General features: G+C 46.9%; 1 protein-coding gene across 5 annotated transcripts; it reads right to left on the bottom strand.

Annotated features, from left to right (window-relative positions):
- Nucleotides 1-656: 656 nt before the first annotated feature.
- SLC25A25 (solute carrier family 25 member 25) lies at nucleotides 657-27,644 on the bottom strand. 5 transcript variants are annotated; one of them, XM_085077174.1, is made up of 11 exons: nucleotides 27,283-27,644; nucleotides 7,660-7,786; nucleotides 7,484-7,571; nucleotides 7,008-7,043; nucleotides 6,598-6,709; nucleotides 5,719-5,877; nucleotides 4,815-4,967; nucleotides 4,610-4,717; nucleotides 4,196-4,363; nucleotides 3,604-3,754; nucleotides 657-3,180 (listed from the first exon to the last, which is right to left on the bottom strand). In XM_085077174.1, exons 1-11 carry the CDS (start codon nucleotides 27,577-27,579, stop codon nucleotides 2,996-2,998), a joined length of 1,584 nt encoding a protein of 527 aa, XP_084933300.1. In that variant the 5' UTR covers nucleotides 27,580-27,644; the 3' UTR covers nucleotides 657-2,995. The 5 variants fall into 5 exon arrangements, with proteins under 5 accessions (XP_084933300.1, XP_084933296.1, XP_084933298.1 ...); XM_085077170.1 differs by lacking the exon at nucleotides 27,283-27,644 and adding an exon at nucleotides 16,086-16,757; XM_085077172.1 differs by lacking the exon at nucleotides 27,283-27,644 and adding an exon at nucleotides 10,307-10,913.
- Between the last annotated feature and the right edge of the window lie 6 nt (nucleotides 27,645-27,650).

The raw sequence follows: 27,650 nt of genomic DNA, 5'->3' as shown, positions 1-27,650 counted from the left end.
GGGGGCTGAGGGTGTGCTGGCAGCAGCCTCCAGTGCTGCAGTCCAAGAGCCAGTCTCAGCTGACACCAGTGGAGAGCTGTGGCTCAGATTACAAAAACCCAGACTTTATGAGTAGATTTATAGCTGAATAAAAGCCTTGAATTACAGTAGGAGACATGAGGAACCCACAAAGCCAGTCTAGCCCCCACAGCAATTTTTGTTAACCAAATCAGAGGCCACTTGCACTACCAGCTATGGCTCCTGAATGACCTTCAAGTGTAGCTTCTGGCTGAATTTTACTCACAAAAACCTTGTACAAAACCTTTATGTTGAAAGCCATATAAGCCAGGTTCTTTCAAGGGTATAATTGGATTGCAGAGCTTTCAGATTTCTGGGAAATTCACCTCTCTGAACACAGTGTTTTGGATACTGCAGAGGTGAGCAAAGTCCAGCAACACTCTGAGACAGGTAAACAATGTCTGAAGAACATCCCTGACTCATCACCACCATCGTTAGCTTTGATCTTGCTGGCTTTGCTTTTAAGAATTCTCTTCTCCCAGGTCCTCATGGTGAGAATTCTTCCCAGTATCAGTGTCCTTGGTGAGAATTAGCCCAGGAAAAGTCTGGCCACAAACAGCACCAGTAAGCCATAGAGAAAGAGATGGAGACATGTGGTATCTCTTTAACAGACCTTTATTAGCAGACTGTTCCCTACATGAAGAATCCGAGTTAGATTTGCATTATAACAATTTGTGGTTACAGCTACAAAGATGGTTGTCATTTTTGCATTGATTTTTGCATTCTGATATTCATATTCTCATTAGGCCACACTGGTAGGAAGGAGCCACTGTAGAATTTGATAGGTTTCAGGAAGAGGGGGGTGGAAAAAAATCATATCACTAATCCATTGTTGGTTAGATTTCCACGTGGCTACTACTGACAGCACTGAGAGGCAAGGCAGAGTCTCACCTGGGAGACTCCATGAACCACCAAAATCTGTCAGAAAAAAAGCTGTTGAGTGCTAGCAAATCTTTTCCCAATTTCTCACACACATCTCCACAGTGTCCTCCTGCATGTGATGAGCACTGGCTCAGCAGCAGGGTCTGCTGATTCAGCCTCAAAGCACAACTGCAGCAGCTCGTGTCCAAGTGCAAGTTTCCTTCTATCTCACTGGAAACGTGTATTGTCTTTAGTCCCTGAGATTTCTCTCCTCCCCCCTCACCTAAAAATTCCCCCAAGCATTCTTAATTAACTGTTGTGACATCCAACATCCACTGACCTTCCACTTCCCAACTTCAGCCATCCACCCAAATCCTTTCAGCTGTGCACAGAGGCAATTCCAAACTAAGGCAAGCCTCACAGTGCACCCTCCCACCAAGGTTCTGCTTCTTCACCTGCTCCCTTCTCTCCTATGGCTTCTTGCTACAGAATTTCTCTGGGCTGAGGTCCTCCAGCAACAACCCCAGGTGTGGGAAAGGCAGCTCAAACCCCAGAGGGAAGATACACAAGTGACTTTAGTGTCCCTCCCCACGGCTCAGCTGTGTGATGTAAGAGAACTAATATAGAGAACGTTTTTAAACAGGAGAAATAAAAGCACAGTAACAATATTTAAACAAACCTATAAAAATAGTCTGACATAACTCTGTTCAAATAAATACAAAATAAATATGCTTTAAGCAGTAAAACAGTGGAATGCAACGCTGGTCCATTTTAACCAAAATGAAAAGTTGGGTGAGGATCTCCCAGGCCTCAGAAGCTGGATCCTATTAACTAAAGCAGCCCATAATGCAATCAGAGAAATTTTAAAGCCATCTCTTTCCCTTAGCCTTATGAAAAGCACCCTTTGAAAGATAAGCAAGCATGTCTTCAGGACTCACCTCTCCCAGTGACAGCCAGCCCCTCTCCCTAACACCCCTTCCCACAGCAGACACTCCTGACTTGGGGCCTCCATCGCACCCATGGACACCTGAACATCGATCTACCAAGAGGTCTAAAGAGATAAGATAGCAGCATAGGCACGGGGGTTGGAAAAGGTTCACCAGCTCTCCTTGGCACCAGGCAGGATGGAATTCAGAGGTCCATGCAACGCTGCACAGGGGCTCTCATGTCGTGCTGGGAGCACAACTGCACAGGAGCTGTGAGTTATTTTGTCTTTGTTCACTAAAGCCATGCATCACGGTGCCGGGCAGCCCAGGGCTCTCCTGCCTTCCCCTTTCCAAGCCCCTGCAGAGTATAAGACAAGCCAATCCCGGCATGCAAAGGATACAGGCATGCAGGCTCTAGTCTGCTGCTTCTGTTAGTAAGTGCATCTTGTTAGTGGGTTTATGAGACACACTTGAACCTATAAAAAATAAATAATCCTAATTCTTCATCAGGCTGGCTTAAGCAACCTTCAGCCTGGCTGGATAAACCACTGCCCACCAGCCCTCCAAACCAGTATAGATCAAAGTTACATTTCATGTCAAGTCTTGGAAGCAGAACATGAATGTCTCCCACCCAAAGGAATATTTGTAAACATAATAACAAGCCTGGTGTGGCAGCAGCTCCTACACAAGGTTTGTACAAATTTAAACAATGGGTAGGAAGTTAAACAACTGAATGGAAAAAGCAGCTCTCTGAATGGAAAAAGAAGCTCTTTCAACAAGTCAGAAGGTGCTCATCTGTAGGCAAACAGCTCTGTACAGGCAACACGCTGAGAGCAGACCTGTAACCCAAACCTTTGCTACTCTGTCATACTGCTGGGAACTGACCTCAGCAACTCCCAGGAGCTCATCTCCTGGTCTCCCAAACGGCCCAATGAAAAGGACCCCGTGATGGTTTATGTGGAGATCTGAGTAGCAAGATGGCAAAGGACACCAGATCCTCCCCTCCCCCTTACTGACTCACAAACAATCTGAGATTTCACAGCTTTGCTTAGTCAGCTTAGTGTCGACACATTCACAGAATGAGAGATGGCTTATACGTCTTGGGATCGCATCCCAAGATTTCAGAGTTCAGAGTCCTCAGCATCTCCTGGTCACCGCGAGTCCACGCCCAGAGTCATCTTCAAGTTTTCATACACCACGTAGCTGATGCTCACAGCTGGGATCACCTTCATGAAGTTGGGTGCCAGACCCCGGTAAAGCCCAAACGCTCCCTCTGTCTTCAGAATGTGTTTGAACAGTCCCCTCATGGTCACTTCGGGAGCACCCTCCACAGATGCTGCAACAGGGAAAGCCACAATAAATAATGCAGCCTATGTGGGGAAAACACTTTTGTTTCCAAGAGCAGTTCTGATCCATGTGCTTCCAGATGTTCCCAGAGCAAAGGTGTTTCATGGGGGACAGCATTAACTTCTCAGCTACCCATTCCATGCTTCATATTGCAAGTGTTTTCTCAAACTGCTCTGCACATGCCCTCAGCCCAGACCTGCTGATCTGAGCAAAACAGAACCTCTGTCCTGGAGGTCCTTAGCCCCAGCTGTCAGAAGGGCAGCACAAAGTCCACTGTCCCCTCACAGCATCACAGCCTACAGCTCAGCTGTGTGTGCCAGCTGAGGCTGCTGATGCAATGTTTGTGCTAGAGAACCTTTAGCCTTGCTTAGAAAGCAAAGCATGAGTTCCCACAGCTCCAAAAAGTTCTCACCTTGGGCCTGCATGCGTGTCCTCACGAGGGCCAGGGGGTAACTGGCAAGCTGTCCACAGGTACTGGAGATGGTGCCACACGCCAGCAGAACAAAGACCCCAGGGTCTGCACTGTTGACAGCATAGCGTTGCAACCAGGTATTTTTTAGTGTCTGGAAGGAAAAAACCTGATGTCAGCAGTGAAGAGGCAGGCAAAGAGAGTATCACATTTCATACAGTAAATGCCCAGAAAGTTCTAAGCAAGTTCAGCCAGAAGCACAGGGCTTCTCAAATCTTTTTGAGCTGCTGCTGCCATAGTGCCTGGGTAAAATCCCTCCTCTAATTTTGTGCTGCAATTTTCTCATGAAGAAAAGAAACAAGGGACCGTGCATGATGTTGACTGTAGTTTATGATCTTTTAGGCCATTTTAGGTAAAAAAAAAATCCATTTGTGCCCCATAAGGCTGATCAGGAAAGCTTTGATAAATGACTTATACTCCTGTCATGACTGATAGGCTTGACCATGGTAAGGCCACACAAGCTGCACAGACTTACAATAGGTTAACAATAACATGTAACATAATATAATAATTGTATAGGTTAAAGACTTCATACCTCATAGACTGCCAGGTCAATACCAGCATAAGGAATGATTCCCAGCATGTTGGGGATGTAGCCTTTGTAGAAGGCAGCCATTCCTTCCTTTGCAAGGATGTTTTTGGCACAATCCAACATGCCCGAATATTGCCCTGTCTTCCTTAGAGCCATCCGTGTTTTCAGAACCTAGAAGACAAGAATAAATAGCATGAAGGCCTACACCAGAATCAGCAGGAGAACAGTGTGTACAGACAACATCATTCTTAAGAGCACGATGTTCAGGACCACAGCAACTGTCCTGTCAGCAGTACTACTTGATACCAACTCTGAGATCTCAATAATTAAATATCAGTGCTGGTGTTCTACCCACATCTTCCTGTCCCTGCCCCTCCCCATGAGCCTTCCTGGGCTGGACTCAGCCTCCTGCCTCACCTCCATGGGGTAGATGCTGCTCTGTGCAATGGCCCCAGCCAGAGAACCAGCCAAGAGCCGCTCGTGGATCCTCAGCATCTCCTGGTCAGTACCAATGAACCGCTTGATCTGCAGAAGCCAAAACAGACAGACATTGAGCCTCCACGCCTTATCCCAGCCACCTTCTTTTCAGCTTGCCCTGCATCACACTTGTCTGTGCCCTCACCTGCTCGTAGGCCATGAACTTGATGGCTGACTCGGGTGCAATCTTGAGCACGTTGATGCCGTTGCCTCGCCACAGTGACCTTGGGCCACCCTCGCGGATCATCTGCGTGAAGCCGCCGATGATGCACATGTTGTTACTGCGGGAGGCATGAACCTGGGGGGGAGAGACAAGCCTGGATTAGTTCCAGTCCCGATTACGGCAGCGCAACGTTTTTCTGTAATCCAGGGACAAAAGGGCGCTTTTTTATTTACCCGGAGGTTTGCCAAGGCTTTAATCCCTTCCAGATAACTTCTACAATAGGAAAGCAAGCTTCTTTTCTTTTTTGTCAAGTCTAGCGTTAACTAATGAATCTAATCAATATCTCCCTCTGGAATGGGAGGAAAGGTTAAATAAGCAACTGTCCTGGTTTTTTCCCACACCTAGGGTAGGACCAACTACCCATCAACTTCTCAGCTGGTTCCAGAGCAGGTGCAGTGACATAGCAGGCTAAAATCAAAATTTTCCAATTCCTTTCTAATGCTGATAATACTGAATACAAGCTCTGCCAACTGACCACCACATTCACTTCAATCTCATGGCCTCAGGGTCTCTCAAAGGAGCACAAGATTCTAACTGGTTTCACCAAAACCCAAGTTTTCTGTAAAACTATCTTACTACTGACAGTTTTGACATGTCTATCTCCAAAAAGATTCTCTGTACTTTTTCTAGTCAACAAATAATTTTTTTACATTGCTTGGATCACTCAATTAATTCAAAATGTTTTTAAAAATAGCAATATAAGAACAAGATTAACATTGGCCAGAGTGCTGTACTGTGTTGATGAACATTATCACTTCCCAGGTAACCATGAATATTAAAGGAATTTGCTCAGGTATTTAAGCAAACTGGAACTGTTCCATCATACCTGCATGAGCACTTTCAAGCGGTCCAAAGGAGCTGTGCAGGTTCTGGACACAGCACCTGCACCTCCACCTGCAACCAGATGTCTCCACCACATCCCTGTCTGCCTCTCTTCCACTGTGAACTCATCAGGGACAGTCAAATTCTCTCCCACATCAAAGATCTGCAAAAGTAGAAGGTGTTAAGAAATGCTCCATCAGACAGAGATCTTGCTAAAGTTTTACTGCTCTTAATGAGTGCCAAGTGCTGAAGTACAGGATATGCTTATTCCAAGCCAGCAGCTTATCTACAGCCACTAACTGCTGTGCCTGGCCACAGGAGCTGCCACTGCTAGAACATGTCACAGGGGAAACTGTCAAGATTTCCCTCCAAGAACCTGGCAACTGCTGAACATTTGTCTATATCAAAATACTGTGGGTCATATTTAGGAATAAACTGACCAACTGCAGGCAGTTGCATAGCAAAAAAGCTGGACCTCTCCAGAACCTTCCAAGCTTGCAGCCAGTTAAATCTCATTACATAGTATTCTCACACAGGTATCCTCCAGGAAGGATGGCTGCCTGTGGAATCAGATTCTAGTTTTAACAGGTCCTGAACCAGCTGGGACTGGCCTCTGGCAGGAGCTCCTGGAGGTGCAAACCAAGAGAACACCCTCATCTCCCTGCAGTATTGCACTTGTTATCACCTGTGCCAGCAGCTGTGACAGTGATAAGTGGCAAGATTACAGCAAAGGACAGGAAGTAATTGAGCTTCCAGGGCTACAGGGCAGCTATGAACCATGAAGAGAGAGATAGGAACTGCTGATAGCAGCTCCTGGGAGCCAGAACTCACACCAAGAAGCTGGGCAGAGACCGAGACCTGTTGCAGAGGAACTATTTCTTACCGTGGAGTGCTTCCAGTACAGGATGATTTCAGGAATGTTCTCCACAGGGTGCAGCAGGTGATAATCTCGCCACTCATTCCAATCAATTGTCATTGTCCCGTTTTTATCCATGCTAAAAAGATTGATCATCAGGTGAGTACAGACTCCCACTGAGTGACAAATTCCTCCTCCCCTTCCCTCTGATTATCCAGGCCCACACTGTAAAAAAGCTTTGCAAAGCAACTACTAAAAGACTTCTAAAGAGACACAAGACAAAGCTAGGAAACCTATTCACCAAACAATGCAGAGGTAGAAGTGGGCTCTCTCTTTCCTCCCCTCTCTCTCCCTTCTAACCAGCCCACAACAGCATTTGCACCCCCTCCTACCAAAGTTAGGGACATAACTGACACTGAAGGGAAAATAATACTTACTAGGTGACAGGACCCCAGAAGTGTCCCGTCCTTATTCTGACACACAGGCAAACAGACAGAGGGAAGGTAGCAGAGGAAAAAAAAGAGGAAAAAAACAGCACAGATAAGTGGTTGTTAACATGTTAGTGCCACATGCATAAAGCACTCAGCATTTTGAAAGAGCAAATGCACAGGCCCTCTTCAAAGCAGCAAGCTCAGGGCAGCAGGACAATCAAGACAGGAATGCAAATCAGCTCAGGTGTAAGCACTGCCCCTCCACAAGTCAGGGAGAGACTCTGACAGTAACTGCCCAAAAAGCATCACAATTTTATAATTATATGTCAATTCACAGCAAAAAATCAAAATGAAAAGTAATAGGAAAAAAGGGAGGAACCAAAGTCTCTGGAAAGTGCATACAGGGGGGAAAGAGATGGTTTCCATGTCCCTACATTTCTAACTCCCTCAACATAAAACAGAAAAACCAGTGGAATCTTCACCTCTTGAGTATTTTCTCAGCCTGCTGTTCAGAGATCTTGACTCCCAGGTCCCGGAGAGACTGGACAATCTCCTGGGCATCAATGCGGCCTGCAAAGATAAGCCAGTGAGCTCAAGGACACATATTACAGGCTAACACATGCACCAGTCCACTCATGAGCAGGAGAAAGGTATTTACCATCATTCTTTTTATCCAAACTCTTGAAAACCAGTCTCAGCTTCTTTTCATGGTCTTGGAGATAGTGAACAAATTCCTCAAAATCCAGCTGTCCATCCAGGTCTTTGTCTCCAGCCTTCACAATTTTCTGTTCAGAAAACAACCAAGAACTGTCAGTTCCTTTGTTCATTCAGACAGATCTATTCCCCATTCTACCATACTTAAACTTCTCCCACATAATTTTGACTTTTTCTCCAAAAAGTAGCTGACAGAACTGTAATTCCTCTAAGAGATTTGAGTAAAGCAGTAGCGTAGAAAAGTCACCTGATTCCAACTGTTTCCCAAAGTCCATTATGTAGATGGAATGCCTCATGCTTTTATCAGGGATATTCTGCTAGTGTCATGTGTCTAATCTCGGGACTGTATCTTGATTAACACCTTGCAAAGTCCTTGTAAACGTTCTTGAACTAAGTATGAGTTGCATAAAAAGTGAATCACAAAACTTGAGGTAATAAACTTGAACAGGAGAAGGACTTTCATGCCTACTACAATCCTTAGAGAAGTAAGGTCCCTCTGGCAATGACTAACTCCAACTAGCAAAAGCCTGTCCAGCTCTAGTGAACACAGCTGAAGATAAAAACCTTTGTGAACTGGTTTAGGCACCCTGAAGCTATGTGCTTTAATTACACAAGTTTCCATGAGATGCATATAGAGCAAGAATAGGTTCTTAGTAGGACAAAGCTAAAATCAAGATCAAACTGTGCCAGACATCTAGGACAAGGTAAATGACTAATTAACTCACTGCAACATGAGGCAATAGCCTATGGACTCTCCTATCCAAGGGCACATGGCTGTATGTTGACAGGTGATCTCCAGACTGCAAGAATGTGGCTCAGGGAGTTCCTATTCCCCTTCTTGTTCAGTCACTTGCCTTTGACAGCCTTTAAGTCTTTTTCAACATGAATCAGTGAGCAACACTAAATAAGGTGTGATTCAGTCTACTGCATCATCCAAAGTTTTGTTCTAATCCTGGTAACATTTATGGTAACAGCAGATGGGTTGTTAAAGAAGCTCTGAGCTGAGATAAAACACTGGGTTAACCCTCTGTTCATTAATATCTTGTTCAATATTTAGGCTTCAAAGGTAATAGGCAAACCTGAGCTTACTGTGATATGGCCTCAGTCTATGACCACCAGTCCCCTTCATAAGCCATGTCTTTGTTTCAATGTCATTTTAACTGACTTCAGTACTAAACAATTCCCTATCGAAACTCCCTCTCATCCACCAAGTCCTGCCTCTTTAGCCCTAATGCTATGAGGATTATTCCTAATCACTTGATGAACCTTAAATAAGAAAGTACTGTCCCAGCTGCCCTGACCTCCAAGGTATGCCAGTATTCCTAACCTGCTATTCATCATATGACCGTTGTGAAGTTCAGATACGGCCTCACATTCAACTTGTGGGCTAAATATAGACCAACACCCCTCTCCTGTCAGCACACTGGGCTTGAACAGCTGAATCAGGGCTTCCCTCTCACTGGCAACCCCCAACCAGTTGACAGGCATTAATAATTCGGAGACACTGTAAGAGAGCTGTGACTGTGCAACTGTTCCCTCTCTCTCAGCATGCCTTGACAACTGCAGAGATGCACCACGAGTGATCACAGACTGCAGGCAACAAGAGCTTTGCCCTGTTCACCTTCCTCCCCCACAATCACAGCACAGAAATGCTGCCTGCCCTACAGTAGCCCACAGCACACGTGTGAGGGGTGAGAAAGCCAAGCTCCCAGCACCTTCTCTGGAGGTGTGAACAAATATCTGCCTGCATCTCTTCACTTTCAACAGCAAATATGAAATCTGGCCATTAACAGCTATTTTAGCTGCAGAATATCCTGTGGTCACCTGCAGTCACAGCCCCAGCAGCACACGTGGGACCCCAGACACCTTCCAGCCTGTGGTACATGTCTGTGCACAGAGGTGTAAAAAGCCTCCCCAGCTTTGCTGATCAATGATCAGCTCTGTGGGCTCTTGACAGCCTGGTGATGAAAAAAAAATGTAGCAGCAAGCTGAAATCAAGGGCTGTGACACACTGGGATGGAGCATTCCACATTTAGTGATGCACATTTAGTGCATCTCCACTCCACAGCAAAGGGAAAGGTTGTTGCACAACCCTCCCCAGCTCAGCCCACCCACCCCTGGCTGAGTCACTGGCACAGAGCTGCTCTCCTGCTCACAGCACAAACCTGTTCACCTTCAGCAGCTTCAGCTGACACTACATTACAGACCTGTCAGAAGGGAGGCGGGCGGAAGGATGAAAGAAGGAGGAAGAGGATGTGAATCGCTGTATCTGAACAGACCAATAGAAGCAGAAGACACCACAGTCTGGAAAACCCCTTTTTTCTATGTAACCCACATCAATGGGTTTAAACAGTCCTACAGGCACCAACACCTCACTCAATTCAAAACAAAGAATCAAGAAGAAAAAAGTCCATTTCATGCTGCTTCAGCAATCCCTGCCAAGGGGCACAAGAAGCGTTTCCATGCTTTACTCAGTTATTACAACAGAATCATCATGAATTTCTCCCCCTTCCAAGGGAGCCACTCAAAGTGTTAGAGACCACCCCTCCATCGCTCACTCCCTCCCTTCCATTCCTCTCTCAGGGCCATACCTGCTTCCACTGGCGGTAGGTAGAGAATTCCTGGGAAGGAATGAAGAGGCTGAGTCGGAAGATGGATTTGAGTTCTGCCGGCAGCCCCTTCGACTCAAAGTACTCAAACTCCGTCTGCCTCTCCCCGAACGCTGGCACATAGAGACAGAGGCAGAGCATCTTTCCGAGCCCAAGACTCAGCTGCCCTGCTCAGACCGACCGGCAAGGAAGGGAAGTAAAACTGAGAGATTCCCCTGAGCTAATTTCAGTACGTAGTGGAAAGGAAATACCAGCAAGTCTCATGACACATGCCCACGAGTGAGCGGGATTGGCTGCACAAGCCCTGCCCTTCTACTTAAAAGGGAAGCCGGGGCTGTACAGTCCCACCCAGCTGCCACGGAGAGACACGTGAATTGCTGCTCATTGCTCAACACCTGCCTCCCATTAAACCCGCAGACCTTACATCACAGTTAACTCTTACTGCGTGTCTCTCTTAACCCAAGAAGCTTTGGCCAAGGGCCAGGACACTCACTTGCTGGTCCTTACATCTGATCAGTCCTTTCTGATCCTGTAAATCACCTCTGGGGGGATTTACACAGGCAGCACAGTGGAGACCAGTCTTGATCATAACCCCTCCCACCATGCAACACAGAAAGACTCTCATTGTCTTCCAAAAAAAAAACTATTTTTCTAAAACACAGTAAGAACGGGATGCCAGCCACTTACTGTTTTCATACACATTTAGGATAGCCAGCTCGAGTAGAAGTTTCCCACTTTTACAAGATTACTTTGCTGTGCCAGAGTTGACTGGCTTTGGTTGCAAGCTCTCCCAAAACCACTTGTGTCAGCTAAGAACAGACAACCCCTGCACACCAAGATCTCTCCCCTCTGCAGCACTCCAGGGTTACTAACACAGCAGCAATAAAGCCTGGAGGTTTGTCATTGTGCCAAATACAGAGAAAATCACCCAAATCAAGGACAGGCTTCAAAACAGCCCCAGCTGCTACTAAGCCTCCTAGCTAAGCATCCACACAGCAGTTACACCAGCTTCATATTTTTCCTACCCTTATGACTCCAATTAAACATTGCAGTCAGATATGTACTACAAGAAGCGTCCTGGGCAGAACAACATTTTCCAGTTTCTACCCTTGACAGTTTAACCACCTTGTAAGCAAGTTCCTGAGCTCTTGATAGGAGCAAGCCAGGCAGGAGGGAGCGTGGCACAAGCACCATTTAATGCAGGTATAATTACAGGTTTCTGAGCATTCAGTGTAGTTTGAGGTATGGGATAACACCTAGCTCTCCAGAGAGAGTACCAGTGTGCAGCAGCCAACAATGCTGCTCTGGACAGAATCACTGACTCCTAACATGAATTTTAAATAAAGTTATAGTCTTGGTATTTATCAGAGAGAAGCTATCACACAAGGAAGATGCAAAAAGCCATAGCCAGTAACCCAAACACTGTAGTCCTGTCTGCACTAGAAGTAACACAGTGTGTTTGCTGAACTGGTTCAAGCCAGCCCAGATAACAGCTTTCCCCACTGCTGCGGACACAACAACATTTTCTGGTGTTTGCTGTGTTTGAACAGCCTGCCTGGAAGAGCAAAGTCCAACCAGCACTCCCCTCCTCAGGCCCTCATGCACAGGGGGCCCTTACATCTTTACCATGGTATTTTGCTCTCTAAAGCAAAGCCAAGGTCTGTAATGAGAGGTTCATGGAGCTGCATGTCAATCACACAAACAGGGAATATTTAATCTGTAGCTTAATTTCAAGGATTTTTTTTTTAAGCTTAATGGATCACGACTCACAGCAACTCAGTACCCTTGGCAGTCGTGACCTCCAAAGGTCTCCTCTGCCCTTGCTGGGGCACCTCACCTACCATGGCACCACTGCTATGTTACCTAACCAGGCTTAACCTACTCCCTGCTGACGTCTCTCTGCATGAAAACAGGATCTTCTCAGGGACTCCAGATCCTCTTAAAGATCAGCTGCAGCAGCTCACTGCATGCATGCCAACAGAACACCCCAGCCAGTGAGACCAAGTCCAGTCTCACTGCAAGCAGCACCCTAATGATACATAAACCCACTGTCCAACACCAAACACCCTCACCGAGGGGAGCAGAGCAGTTCCCCCCCCCCCAGCAACAGGTAGAAAGTGAACAAATCTAACTCAGATTTGCTTCACAAAGCCTTAAGATCCTCCGTAGTCCTTCCCACGAGTTGCCAAGCATCACTATTATAGCTGTTGGCAGCTCAGTTGCTATGCCAACATGATGCAGATTTTCCTAAGAAACTCTGTTTGGAGTTGGCAGCTAGAGACAAAAGACAAAATCGGCACATTTTAGGGAAAAAAAGCCCTACTACCTACGTCAGAGGAAAGGAGAAAGCTAATGAGGTTAAAGCTGATTTTAAGCAGGGTATTAATTACAGGACAGCGAGCTAAGAAGGAGAGACAGATTACGAATGAAGTTTATACCAGCAATTCAGGTTATAATGACAAAAGGAACTTAAACAAGTATTAAGAAGTTTTTATATTTCAGCTAAAAAATCCTGGTAAAGCTGGAAGTACTCAAGAGCTAGGCAGCTCTCCAAAGCTGCAGGGATCAGTGCTGCTGGGACACTGGTGTGGGGTCACTGCCCACGTCTCAGCACACACTGAGCCAGTCCCACTGCCCCTGCTGACAGCAGCACACCCAGCCCAGGGCTTCAGGCACCAGCTATGCACAGTACATCCCTCATTAGCACTGTCTATTCCTGATCACACCAAGGACAGGGCACGGAGCTCCAAACAAAGTCACTCCTCCCTGGTATTTCTTCCATCCACCAATTCTCCTACTGAACCTATGCATTTTTGGGCCATGTAGAGCCAGCTTGGCTGATACCCTCTGCTAAAGGGAGCAAGAGTTTGTCTTCCTTCATGTCTCATTTTTCTTGTCATCAAGGAAGCTGCAAACTCATTTTCATTTTAATTTATAGGATTTGGTTCTTTTTAAATGCTGCACAAGTTACCAGTTTCCATACCCTGCCATTTCAATGCTAACCTTTCCAAGCCATTTGTACTCTTCTAGGCATCTGCTTCATCACTGGTTTACTACATCAGATCCAGAATGTACCTCCCAAAGGATGGAAAGATGCAGCCATACAAGGAGCAGGAAAATATGCTGTTTAATTTTGAATTTACTTTGCTAAAAAAAAAGGCTCTAAAAATATCAAGTGCCAGCGAGCGTCACAGTCACATAACATCCTCCTTCAGAGGCAAAACAGCTTTCTGGGCTCCAACCATATTGCTAGAAGGTTTCACTAGGTTCTGCTGACTTGGTCTTTTTTTATTTCTGCAAACTAGCTTATAATTAATTGGACAGTACATAAAGTCCTCAAAAAGCACAGAGAGTGTACAGTGTATGAAGGAGGGGAGTTAATGATTTAAGAGACCCCAGCAGAGTAAGGAGCTGCAGCCAGCCAAGGCTATGCCAGGGGAAGGATAGAGATGAGGCACAGCAGACAACACTACGTGGTATTTGCCATAAGGTCCAATTGACCAGGAAAGGTGACCTGTTCCACTGACAACACACGGATCCAAAGTTGCAAGTCCAGATAGTGACATCAGAGGCAGTTCATGCTTGTCTCCTGTGTACACAGTTCCAGGGCCAACATAACACATTTGCAATCAGTATTTTCTCCCTACATTTGCAAAAACAACCTCATGTTGAAATCGTTACCTTCAGGCAAACACCTGAGGAACACACCAATGACAAGTGAAGACTGAAGATTCAAGGCCAGGAAGCCACTCCGGCCAAGTTTATCGATACACATCAATTCACAGAAATCTCAGTATCAGGTGTGATATTTTTTTGTATTTTTTTAGTAGAGAAGGAGCTACAGGTGTTTTTACAAAACAAAGTGGCCTACCAGTCAAGATACTGCTCCCAAGGTCACAGCCAGCCAGCGGCAGAGAACAAAAGCCCCACATTTTCAATAAACACCAAATAACATTGTTTGCTCACAGTGGTTTATTATCGATCCCTAAGGCTGTATGAGACTTTTCCCAACACTTCTCCTTCAGACAGGTAATTAGAACACTGATATCTGATCAAGCACAAACAAGTCATTGCAGCTGAACAAGTTACTGTCCATCAGCTGAGCCATGGGCTGGATGCAGCATTAGCCAGCCCAAATTGCAAGGTAAAACATATCTGCATAATCCTCAACAGAAGAGCTTTACACTGCGTTTTACTTTACAATCCGGGCAGGCTAAAATTACACAGTCACAACCTCCTGGCAGATGGGCAGTTACTTCCTAAGCTGCAATAACTCCTTTTTACCACATCCTTATCCTCTAGGTATTTCTCCATTAGCCAGTTTCAGGGTTCCTATGCAGCAAATCTTCCCAGGGTCACACAGGAAAGAGGAGATTGGTATCAGCTTTCAGAGAAAGCTTTATTTCCAGGTGTGAACAGATGGAGTCTCCCTGACTGAAGAACCATTGTTCTCTGAATACACGAGAGATTTTCAGCCCTGTAATTCCAAGGTTTTCATCACAACCTCCTTCAGTTCTGAGCCTCTGTCCTTCTTCAACCTCTGTGCACCAAAGTCCTCCTCAAAACGCGCATGCTCCTCTTTTGGACAGGGATGCACAGTGCTAACTGCAAAGGATAGAGATGAAGGCAAAAGTCCCTGCAGATTTTTCGGTCTGATTCAAGCAGGGAGTGGCTTCTGCTCCCCAGAATGTGAAATGCCGCCCTGTTTCCATTCAAAACAGCAGCAGAACAGATATTAATCCCCTCTACAAATTAAACCTGTTCATCCCCTCATTTTAAAGAGAAAGCCCACAGCAACAACCATGCCCAGTTCCCTATCAAATAAGCTGGATCCTGAAAGTCACACAATCCCATCCCTGCTGCAGCCCTTCAGCATTATCTCCACCTCCCACCCTTCGCAGGCGTTATGTCCAACTCCTTCCTCCCTAATCCCAGGTCACACCCTTGGTTTTAAACCACATGTAGTCAGGGCTGACTGCACCATCCTCAGGGGAGACAGACAACACTCCCTCCTATTAAATAAGCCAGAACTGCAGTCGGCCAGCACTGTGCTGGGAGCCCCAGCACTAAACTAAGCAGCTTTTGTTTGCCTCCCCCCAGACAAAGCCTCACCATTTATTCTCTGCCAACTGTGCGCCCCCACCACCTCCCTGCTCTCCCACCCCCCGGGAACTTCCCATCTTCATGCAGATTTTAGTCTTTCCCTTATGCCACCCGCTCCCCAGGGACAGGCTTTACTCTCTTCCAGGCTCTCCCATTCAAATAATACAGCCAGTTACTCATTTGCTCGAAACATGCAAGTTTTACCAAAGGCTTGCCAAACTAACAGAGACTGACTCTAGAACATTTTAGGATGTATTTGATTCTTTGCCGGCCTCCAGTGCAGGGGTGGGACTCACCACTAACCTGCATTATCATTGCCTGCCCTCTCAGTCATGCTTCTTACAAGTTGCCCAGGAACCCCGGAGGCCCCTATATTATCCCTTGCCCCTAAACAGCATTTTTCCCCACACTTTGAACATCATGTTTGGAAGGTTAGATCATCTCCTCTTTTCAGTCACTCCCCTGCCCCCCGCCCCCTTCCTTTCTAGCAAGCACACGCGTTGGACCCTGCTCCCTTTTCCTGTTCCTCTCCCCCCTCCCAAAATTCACACATACAGCTACTCACACACTCCACCTGCAACACCCGTTCTCCCAGCAGACCACACACTCCACTGCCATGTGCACCAACCCCTCCTCAGGCCCCTGGATATCCCGTTACCTTTGGAAAATGCTCTGCGGGTCCAACCACCAGTAGGATAGTTGGTCTCCTTTCAGTGGGATCAGTCCCTCTGTCCTGTGTCTTCCCCAACATCTTTGGCCCTTTCTCCCCGGGGCCTGGAAGTGGGGTGGTGTTTCTGGCCTCATCCTCTTTTTCATCTGCAGGACCTTGGCATATGGCCCTGGGAAGGAAGCTAGACAGAAAATGCCACAGGGTCTGCAGCATTGCTGCTCCAGCGAGCATCCCGGGCAGGGAAACCCTGCGCACTCAGGAGCTGCCCGCTGCCAAGGATGATGTGACTGCACTACCAAGCACCCCCAAGACGGGAATCGGCACAGCAGCCAGCGGGAGGTTCAACCCAGCGACTCCACAGGCTCAGATTCTTTACAGACCGCTCCTGCGGACGCTTCCTGCCTTTTGAAATTGCTGCTACTGCAGTCGTGCCTGGCCTGACAAGCAGCTCATTGTACCAGAGCCTCAGAAATCTGATGGCAACAGACAAAGCACAAGCCCCCTGGCACGGAGAAGCCGAGACGCTGCGCTTTGGAGACTGCTTGGACAGAGAAGCCGAGACGCTGCGTTTAGGAGGAAAGCTAAAGATGAACCTCTCCGAGAGGAGCTTCTCAGAGCTGCCAACTGAGCCGCGCGTCCCGGCTCATCCCACCGGCAGCCCGGGCGAGCAGCGAGGCTGAGCAGCGATGCTGAGCACCCAGGCTGCGTCCCCACTGCAGCAGTGCCCAGCCAATCCTCGCTCCCAACACTGCGCTGCTCCGGAGCACGGCAGCGCGCGCAGCCGGCCGGGAGCGCGCCCGGGGCGCGGGAGGCTGCCCGCAGAGGAACGCGCCCGCCGGCCCTGGGCATGGAAGGGGCTGCCCCAAAGCAACGGGCAGCGGCCGAGGGATGCGTGTAGCTCGGCAGCTCCGGCTGCAGCTCTTTGTTAGGGCAGCAGATGGTTCTGCAGAGAGAAGCCGGCTTTGCCCAGCCGCGGCCGCATTAACCTCTAAGTGCACTCTCTCTCCCCGGTTTATTATAGTCTCATCCGCGCCTACAATAGCTCTTTGGTGCTGCATTGTGCTGCTGCCTCCGCTCCCAGCACAGCGTTTACGGCCATTCATCAGTGAGAGAGCTGTGCTTAAACCATCGCTGGTTGGTCGGCTGGCCGAGCTCTGCTGGAGGAGCCTTGAAGCACCCAAAGGCAGGACCAGAAAGAGTAGGACTGCAAGTACATACCAATATATAAGCACAGGACACATGATATTCCCTGGATTTCTACACAAAATGTCACATTTTCCTCTGCTGCCACAGCAGCAGTCGTACATCGACTGGCGAGGCTGTGTCAGCCTCCCACCAGAACCCACCCTCGAGGAACCCAGCAGCATTTTCCGTTTTAAAGTTCATCAACTTACTTCATATTCCCAGATTCTTTGTGTCCCCAGACAGGGCACTGCATGCCTCACTTCCAAAGTATTGTGACTTTTCCATAAGTTTGGGGGTTTTAATAGGCAGGAGAAATGAATACAGACCCAAAGCTTCCATCACCTGGGGCTCCCTACCCACCACAGCACAGCAAGATCCAGGGCGAGCAAAGGGCCTCACTTTTCAGCTTTTAACTTTTGAGAGTGACAGACTGCAGGACACGTCTGGTGTGCAGATATTAGATGTGCAAATACGATCCAAAATCTGAAAGGTCTGCGAGCCTTAAGCAGCCAAGTTGCACATAAATTTTGAGATGAACATCACTTTTGGGAACTTGCTATCATTGAATTCCTATAACGAACCTAAGTAATGGAAAAAGTGAGAGACAAGTACATAGAAGACATCCCATTAAAAAAATTTTTCTGCAAATGCACCAGAATTACTTAAGAAGAAAAAAATGCTTTTTAATCACGAGGTCTATGTACAGTATGCAACAAAGCTTTTTATCTTAAAATCTGACACATACCAAAAATTAACCATGTAGAAAAAATTTACAAAATTCATGGGCAGTAACACTGGGGTGAGGGTGTGGGAAAGCCCTGTTCCTCTCTGAGGAATGGCACAGCCCAGTTCTAGTTGGGATGCAGTCAGCAGCTCAGGCGAAGGCAGAAAAGACTGAGGAATTCTTGTCATGCCTCCATTACCTTGAGCTGCTGCCAGTCATCACAGCTACAAGCATGAAGTTAAACTACTTTCTAACACATAGTGAATCAGATCCTTTAAGATGACATTTGGAAGTTTTTAATGCTCTCAAGCCAGAGGAACAAAGCAGATTTTCTGAACTGGGCACGGTTCTTCAAAATCAGCTTCTATTAGCCTAAGGCTGTGGTTTCACAAGCAGCTGTGAACTAATCTGAAGCTTACTGCCACTACAAGTCATCTCACACATCCACTTAAGCCCTGCACTTACCTTGCTCCCATGCTCCTCTGACAACCTCATTAACCCAGCCAAAAAACTCCAGAGCCTTCTGCTGAGGTAACCAGCTGAGGCTACTCATGGATAGGGTCCAGAAAAGTGTGGAAAGGGAATGTGAGCTGCCTGCAGGCTGCCCTGCCACTCACACAGCTACGAGTCATGATACAGAAGGCAAAGCACCCAAAGTAGAACTTGAGATTTGTCATCTGTGGTCACTTAATACTCACAAGGCTCCATTTAATAGCTGATGCTACCTGACACTGTTGCAATTGTTCCCTTGCATTAGTATTAACATTAGTGGTGTGTGCACATAAGGGACCCCCATCTTCCTTTGTTCATGCAGAGATTTCATAAGAAAATATGTGCAAGAAATTACATGCCTGGGGTGTAATTAAAGCAAAAATTCAGCAATGCTTCCTTGGCCTCTGTCCTTACTAAAGGAAACCTCAGAGGAATTCTGCCACCCCACTAATTCACACAACTCTTTGAGAACAGACTTTTCTAATCATATTTAGAAAAAAAAAAAAAGGCATTTATTTTACCAAGTGGGGAATTTTATTAGGTCAGAATAATAAACCTAGTAACAGCAAGATGATTATAGCTAGAGGCAAGACAACTGCTCTCCTACAGGGAATTTGCAGGAAAGTATTATCCTACCAACACCACCATGAAACCAATCATCCACACATAAAAAGAGTTGTAATAAATACTGTGAGTCCAGCCTGAAAGGTGACACAAAGGAACATGTGTGGCAAGAATTCACTTCTTCTAGAAATCATGAACGAACACCTAGGCCACGGTAAAACAGCTTTCCCAACCTCAGCTTCATTAGGAGCCAGCCATTCCTCCAATTCCAGCTGTTTGCATGATCTAGACGTGGGATTTAAGGCAGAAAAAGCAGGAGGGCTGTCCTGAATGCTGGCTCTTGGCCAGCACACCAGTCACTGGGGACAGAAGGCGCCTGTGGCAGCTGGCCTCAGAGCCCTGCGCACCAAAATGGATAGTCATTAGATAGCCTGAGGAGAAGCCGACAATAAAGTCGTGTAATCTATCCAAATGGACACAAAAGAGAGAGAGAAAAGCAAGAGACTGACGTGTTTTGCTCAATTAAAGTATTTTCCTCAGTACTGCAAGCTGGCAGAGGATGGATCTGCGTAAGCCATAGAACTAAGGTGTACTTTGCAGCCACGTCATCCTACCTGCTAAATCTAAAACTCCAGTTTTCAGACAGACACTTGCCTTTTCCAGGCTGCTATACCTGGCAGAAATTCACTTTAAGATGGTTTCTAGAAGACTTCTGAGTAAATGCACAGCGTTTTCCGGAAAACAAGTGAACCTCGTCACCAACAACTTGCTAACACGTCAAAAATGTGAGAGGGAGGGTGAAAAGAAAGGGGGGCAGAGGGAAGGGAGCTGTGCTGGGAGCAATGACCCTTCTCCTCCTCCAGCACAGGAAGAGCTGCCGGCAGTCTCTGTTTCCTTAGGTGACCCTGCAGGAATGAGCAGTGACTCATCTCCTTTGGGAGCCTCCTGGAAGCACCCCAAGGAGCCCTGCCGCCTACACGTGTGTGCCACCTAGAGATAGCACCCAGCCCTCAGCTGGGATGGGCCACCGTGACTCTACCAATTACCTCTTATCTTTTCAAATATAACTTCTGAAAGAGGAAAACGTTAAGTACGTCACGACTTCATACTGTTTAGAATGTTGGAGTTAACCCTGCACGGTGCTTCTCGCGCCGTGACATGAAATCTAAACATCTTGGCCACTGCTGCTTAAATAATTAAACTGTCTGGTGACATTCAAGTACATTCATATATTAAGGTGACACGGCATAGCTCAGGAAACACTACAAAGAAACCCTGGTCACCTCATTACAGGAGCCTTGGCACAAGTAATTAGCTGCCCAAGCTGATATATTCAGGCATCCACAGCCAGTGCCAAATACGAAAATACAGACAGGGCTAGCCAGGGAGGGGGAGCACAGAGCCATTGCCCAGGACAGAGAGTTCCACCAAGGTCATATCATATGAAGAGCAGGGATTAACCAAGAGACAGGGCATCCTTAGTACTCAGAAATTAGAAAATCAACTTCTTGCTGCCTCAGACAGTTAAGCAGGAAAATAGGTAGTGAGAAAGGATGGCCCTGCAGCAGCCCAGGTCCAGACCTGCCCTCACACAGTTCTCCTCAGGCTAAACGATGTAGGTTCACATACCAAGCAGCTTTGCCTTTCCAAGCAACTCATGATCTAAAAATTTCAACAATTTCTCTTAGAGCGGAATTCTCCACTACAAACCACTTTAGCTGCCAGAAGCTCCCCTGCAGCTCCCAGACATGTGAGTTGGAAAAACTCAGACATCTCCACTGCCTTCCCAAACGGACACGAGTTATCACAGCTACGCCTCTCCACCCGAGACAAAGACTGGGCCATCATTAAACTGTGCTCACGTCCCACATTCAGAGGGACAAATATAGCGATAGGACATGAACAAGAACAAAGACTCATTTACCATTTGTTACAAGTAGGGCTGTAGGAAAAAGCTCCCTCCCCCTTCTCCTCCTCCTGACACCGTATCGTGTTATACTGTGTGCAAGCAAGAGCACAAGGCTGCAGCACTACCATTTTGTTGGGCTCTCAAACAAGAGACCAAGAACTTATTATGGCTTTGAGGTCATTTTATTAATGTTCACCAACCATTTAAGGGTTCTGCTCAATATTCAGCTAGATTAAAAATTAAAAGAAACACTAAGTATGCTGAAGTCTGCATACTTTTACCTGCCACTATCTCGGTAATCTGACAACTCCCTGAAAGGTTTTAGCCAGCTGGGAGTTGACCTCTTCTCCAAAGCAACCAGCAACTGGACAAGAGGAAATGGCCTCAAGCCATGCCAGGGGAAGCTGGACATCAGGAAGCATTTTTTCACTGAAAGAGTTGTCAAGCACTGGCACAGGCTGTCCAGGGATGTGGTAGAGTCACTGACCCTGCAGGTGTTCTCAAAATGACTCAATGGGGCATTTAGTGCTACGGTTTAGTTAACAGGGTCAAAGGTTGGACTCCATCTTGGAGTTTTTTTCCAACATTAACAATTCTAATAATCCAGTGCAGATGAGGACATGGAGATATGTCCACTACTTACTGAGATATTGAGCCCTGGTCACTAAAAAATGCCCCACAAAACATGTATTGACAGACCAAAGATCTGCTGCATATTCTACACAGGCACAATCAGCTGCTTTGGATGAGTTTTGTTGTTTCAGTCCACTCAGGCTGAGGGGTTCCTACAGGTATTCACTTCCCCACAAAGTTCAGAACAGACACCATCCTGCAGGAAGTAATACAGTGAGGCCACATCAGCAATATTGAGGATGCCTTTCTAGAACAGACTCTTACACAATGCTGACATTTAAAATTTATATGCTCTAGTCAAAGTTGCACCTACATCTCTCAAAGGTCAGCCAGCATCCCTTGGTCTTTAGCTCTGTGTAAATAGGACAAAGGTCTCTGCTAAATAAACCTGAGAACCACCAGGCTGCTCCAGTTTTCTGCTAGATAGGTCAAAAAACAATCCTGAAGGAACAAACATGCCTCAAGAGTTATATACCTGGTCCTGTATGCACATGAACACAAAACAATTCTAATCTGCAATTGTTTGTTTACATGCAAGGGAAACATGCAGGAGCAAGTTTCTCCTGTGCATATTTGCATCTAAAAACTGGCTCCCAACATCTCCTCTGAACACAGAGTGGACAGGCACTGCCCGTACCACACATTAATCACACTAAGGCAGGGCTGACCAGAGACCAAGTCTGGGTAAAGACTTTCACCGACAGTGTGAGATTCCCTGCACCCCTCTCCTCCTGTTGTCCCTGCAAGACCTCTGGGTGCTGGCAGAGCAACAGCCTCAGGCAACCAGGGTGCCAGCCCGTCTCTGTGACATTCCCTGTCCCAAACCTCTCACTGTAGGGACTGCTGGCCAAGGCTATTAATAACCAACACTGTGCTCAGAAGTTTCCTTATGCCAAAGCCAAGCCCTGTCTTCTCAAAGTCTTTTCTGCAGCTGTCAAGAACTCGTGTGTTTGATTACAAAGAGTTCATTTGCTTCTTCAGCCTAAATCAGAGAAGGCATCAAACCCCAAACTCATCACAGCTAACCACTCACCACAGATCTGAAAGCTTTATCTACTATTAAATCACTGACCTACAGTTCTGCTCTTGCTCAAGTGCATGAGAACAGCGCCTCCATCAAACCACACATTTCAAAATTCACAAAGAGCAAAAACAAGCCTCCACTCCCTACAGACCCAGCAAATATGATCTATTTTGCTTAGTTTTTAAATAAACATTATTCATGAACGGGTGAAGTTTATTAACATATTATTGAAAGTGGTTTCACCTTGTATTAAACTGGTTCGGGGTATCCACAAAGGGTGATCCTTTGGGATTAGTAAAGGAGGTGGGTGGATGAGAAGCTTTTGGCACCAGAAGGAGGCTATCAACTGGAATTTCAAACTGTAACAATGTTTGTCTGATACAGCCTAGTGTTGCTCAAGCCTTCATGATGAATTACAATGGTCTGGCTAAAAGCTCCACAAGAGCCCCAGCAGGATTCAAGACACACAAACCATGACAATGTCACCACACATAAATGTATACAGGTTTGGAGATGTATTGTGACATCTAAATGAGAGCTGGAGAGATATTCCAGTCCAGATTACAGAACAGTATTAGAATTTTGCTCTTATCATAAACTGACTTCTGTAACACAATAAAACCTCAGGTCCTCCAATTCCAGATGGCTGTGAATGGAAAACAGGTGAAAGCATCACACTGGAAAAAGTCTCTGCTTCCTCTGCCCCTTACAGTTGCTAAGAATTGCAGTACATTGTGCATAGTATAAAACAGAGTACTCAAAAGTGCTGAAGAATAAAATAGTTACAGAAATAAAGAGCCTGAAAGGAAGAATTAAATGATGTCACGACAGAAGATAAAGTATTGATCAGAAACAAGATTAAATTTTTTTATGATTGTAACTACTACAGTAGAAAGAGTTTCTCAATCCATCCACAGAGTCACTTGCGAAAGAGCTAACTGATCTATTATCCCAGACCAGCATGGATGCAGCTGGAAGAGTCCAGGGACACTTAAAATGCAAAGTTGTTCAGAGGAAAGGCCTGAAGCAAACAGAACACTGCAGAGTCCAGCTGCAGCACCACAGCTTTGCTTCTTCAGTACATGGGAAAAGTGAAAAACAGACCTCGTGGGGAAGGTCTGGACAGCCAGGACCTGGAGATCAAAGAGGAGATACCAGGCTAAGGAAGAAGTGATGAAAGCAGATTTCTGCAGAGCAGGAGCTGATGAAGTTTCCCATGGGGAAGCTGATACCAAGAGAGTAATCACAGTCACATATATGAACTTAGGAGAGGAAAGTATCACAAGGCCAAGGAGGACATCACTGCTAGAGCAGAGGCAACAGGACTCTTGGGACTGAAAAGAGACAAGGGTTATGTTTTCTCTGTTTCTTAAAGTGAACTAGTCCAGCAGAAGATGCTCAGCACCACTGCAGAAGAGGAAGCTGCAGACAAAGTTCACCACTTCAGTATCTCTAGGCAGCTGGGATTAATTCCACCAGTTCAGACTGGAACTTCAGCAGCAGAGATGAGGTTTTGGAATGGCACTCCAGCCCTGCAGTTAATCAGGATCAGTAGGAAAACAGTTATATTAGCAAACACACAAATATTACCATCACACATTCTTTCAGCAATAGGACATCTCCAGATACAAAGTAGGAAATAGTTCTGGTTCAACATATTTCCATTAAGTGTGTATTTCCAGCTCCATAGGTCTATATAAAGTCAGAAAGCAACAGTAACAGGACATTGATCATTCCAGAGATAGATGAAATTTAGCAGTAAAAGACTCTCCCTTCAGACAGTAGAACAAGAAAAGCTATAAAAAAATTCTTCACATAGTTATCACTTTGCTGCCCAAGCAGAGTGAAGTATGTGGATTGCTTCATGCTGACCAGTGCAAACAAGCATTTCGTTACAAGGCTCACTGGTTTGGCACACTTGATTTGTCAACTGGTTTAAAGATAACAGTATGGGTTAAAAAAAAAAAAAAAAGAAAAAAAAAGAAAGCATTGTTTACATAAGCAAACTCCACCTCAAAGGACATCTGAGTACAAGCCCTTGTCTCCCCCACCACAGAAGGCCACCTCTAAAAGAGAAGGCAGCAATTTTCCAAGAATGCCACAAAGGGTTTTATCTCAGCAAGAACTCTCAAGCATTGAAGGAGCCAAAATATTGCTCATTTTCGAGTTCAGCCCAAAAGTTATTGTTACCAAAAGGACTTTTAGCCTACTGACGCAGGGAGATTAGCAACTCGCAGCTCAGATTGGCGATAACCTCACTTTATGAGCCCAATGTTTTCTCCATCTGCTCCCAAATGTTGGAAGGCAACTCCCATATCAAATGTACTGCTGCATGGAAGGAAAAATAAAGTGCACCAGAGGCACCAAGTAATTTACTAATCACAAGCAATCCATGTGATTTATGCCTAAATTGGTCTCCAAACACCATGCTCGATAAATCAGACAGGTTTTTCATCTTGACACTTAAGCACTTTTCTTGAACATGACTTCACATTAGTTAAGCATCAAGGTGCCATAATTAGCTATGGATGGAGCAGAAAAAAGACTGACTTATTAATAGAACTGCCTGGGAAACAGGAAGTTTATTTGATTCTCTAAAAACTGCACGACACGGAAGTTTTCTAGCCAGCTCTCTGAGGGCTGTTCCCACATTTTTAACTGGAACTTGAGAGTTTTGAACTGTGCATCCTCACTCTTAATGGACAGTTTTTACCCTGCTGAAGGGGATGCTCTACCATATTTACAGTGTTTAGCAAACTCTAGAATGGTTTAGGGACACCTTCCACTAAATCAGGTTGCTCAGAGCCCCATCCAACCTGGCCTTGAACACTTCCAGGGACGGAGCAGCCACAGCTTCTCTGGGCAACCTGTGCCAGGGTTTCACCCTCCTCACACTACTGAAGTGGAAGAGAAGGCAGAGGAAGCGAAGGGCTGAGGAACAATACTGACAGACAAGGGCTTCAGCAGAAAGACAGGATTGTTAAGCAGCCTCCAGCCAGCGCTTCCCTCCGGCAGCGAGCTCCAGTCCCCGCAGAACGGTTCCTCTGTGCCGCTCCCGCAGCGCGCCAAGCAAAGAAACTCTCTGCTGGGAAGTAAAAACGCAGGTTGTTTTAAGGTGCTTCCTCCTGGGCTGGAGAATGTCAAGCTGGAATGAACAACATGCACGGGAAGAGAAGGGAATGCAAACCAAGGCAGGCATGCAGGTGTAAGCACAGAACATTCTGGGTCATGAGGGACTTTTGCCAGAGGTCAAGGATTGGGCCCCACAGGTGGCAGCAGGTCACTGTCACAGGGCATGCACAGGTGACTTGTGGTACAATCAGATTTAAGGACCCAAAGGCACTCAGCAGAAAACACCCATGGCTCTTATTTTTAGAAACAGTACAACTAATCTACTCACAAGATCACACTGCCAAGGAATTCTTGTATTTTACAGCAGCAGGGAAGATGCCAACCAAAAAGAAATGTTAGAAGTTAAGATGCTGGAGATACAAAGTTAGAAAGGGACTAGAAACTCTGGAAAGGATTGTGCAAATGAAACACTCAAACTGGGGCACCACTCCCAGAATAGGGAGAGAATACAAACTGTCACTTGAATTAAGTATCTTTTCAGTGAGTCAGAAGTTATTCTTAAACTCTTCTTCCTTCCTGCAGGACTCAGACACTCTGTGGTGGCACATCCCTGCCTGCACCCATGTGTTTATCTCCTATCCTCACATGATGCTGAGCTTTTTTATGGCCCTGCACATAAAATACAAGCGACTAGGCAGGGACAAACTGCAGCACTGAGGACAAGCCCATTAATCATAGACATGTAAATTGTGCTAATCACAGTTAAACAGAGCAGCATCACGTTGAACCCTGGAGCCCAGAACCCTCAGTGTACAGCATCACACAGAGCGGCGTGAGCACAAAGGGCTCCCAATACCGAAAGAGAAAGCCAGTGCTGCATGTTTTATACTCCACATGCAAACTGTACAATACAGCAGCCTCCCTACATTCTAAGGTATTTCCAAACCCTTAAAATAAACGAGTCTGGCATAAGCCATCCTGGGCAAACCTGAGTAGCAACACGGTGCCAAACTCATGTGAGGAACATGGTGATGCAATGAAACCTGCACAACACCCTGACTGCAGGAATCCCTTCCAAAGGACCTTTCACTGGTGTAAGTCAGCATGCAAGCTGCCCTATCCTGAGTCTTGGAGAAAGACCATTTCCTTTATGGTTTTTCCTGCCCAAGCTCTAAGTTGTCAATCTTATTAATTACGGGCAGTTAATACCGTACACGCCTACAGGTATCAAGCAAGCTGATTTCTCGGGGTCTAGTGTGCAAGGTGGCAGGGCAGCTTTGAGGCGAGGCCCCCTTGAGCAGCGGAGCAGCCGCGTCCCACGGCACAAGCCCCTCTCGCTCGGGGAGCAGGACACTAAAGGGACGCAGGTGCTGCCATCGTGCCACCGTGCGCAGGTGCCACCGCTGCCCCGGCCAGACACAGCTGGAAGGTCTCCAGAGTCCACGTCCTGCTCCCGAGACGGGTACGGAGAATGCTCCGGAGCGGATACGGGACGCGGGAAGCGTCCAAACCCTCCCTGAGCCCCGGAACGCGGCACCGCTCAGCCCCGCCGGGCCACATCCCACCGCCCGCCGCCGCTCACCCGCAGATCCAGCTCGGTGCGGTGCAGCCCGAGGCGGCCCAGCCCCACAGCGAGGTCGTGGATGCAGAGCGCGCCGTCGCGGTTCACGTCGAGCTTCTGGAACAGGGCGCGGAGACGCCGGTCCTGCTCGGAGGCCTCGCACAGCGACCGTCCGCAGGACGCCGCGCTTCCCGCACCGCCGCCGCCGCCGCCGCTGCTCCCGCCGCCGCTCTCCGCCGCCGATCCGTGCGGGGACCCGCACGGGCAGAGAACGCCGCTCACGACCGGGGAGGCGAGGGAGCGCCGCGCTCCCGGCATTGCCGCGCCAGCACCGACCGCCACCCGCCCCTCACGCCCGCGGCACCGGCAAATGGCGCCGCTTCCGCCTT

The sequence above is a fragment of the Lichenostomus cassidix genome, chromosome 17 (genome assembly GCF_008360975.1).
Source record: "Lichenostomus cassidix isolate B80296 chromosome 17, HeHo_3.0, whole genome shotgun sequence".
NCBI lineage: Eukaryota > Metazoa > Chordata > Aves > Passeriformes > Meliphagidae > Lichenostomus > Lichenostomus cassidix.
Note: the sequence above shows the minus strand (reverse complement) of the source record. Positions and strands in the feature narration are given on the sequence as shown.

Coding starts and splice junctions, on each gene's coding strand:
- SLC25A25 (XM_085077174.1), bottom strand. CDS start 27,579: ATGCCGGGAGCGCGGCGCTCCCTCGCCTCCCCGGTCGTGAGCGGCGTT. Junction 7,044..7,483: donor GCTGAGAAAATACTCAAGAG/GTGAAGATTCCA, acceptor CCTGTGTGTCAG/AATAAGGACGGGACACTTCT. Junction 4,364..4,609: donor GCAGCATCTACCCCATGGAG/GTGAGGCAGGAG, acceptor CTTGTCTTCTAG/GTTCTGAAAACACGGATGGC.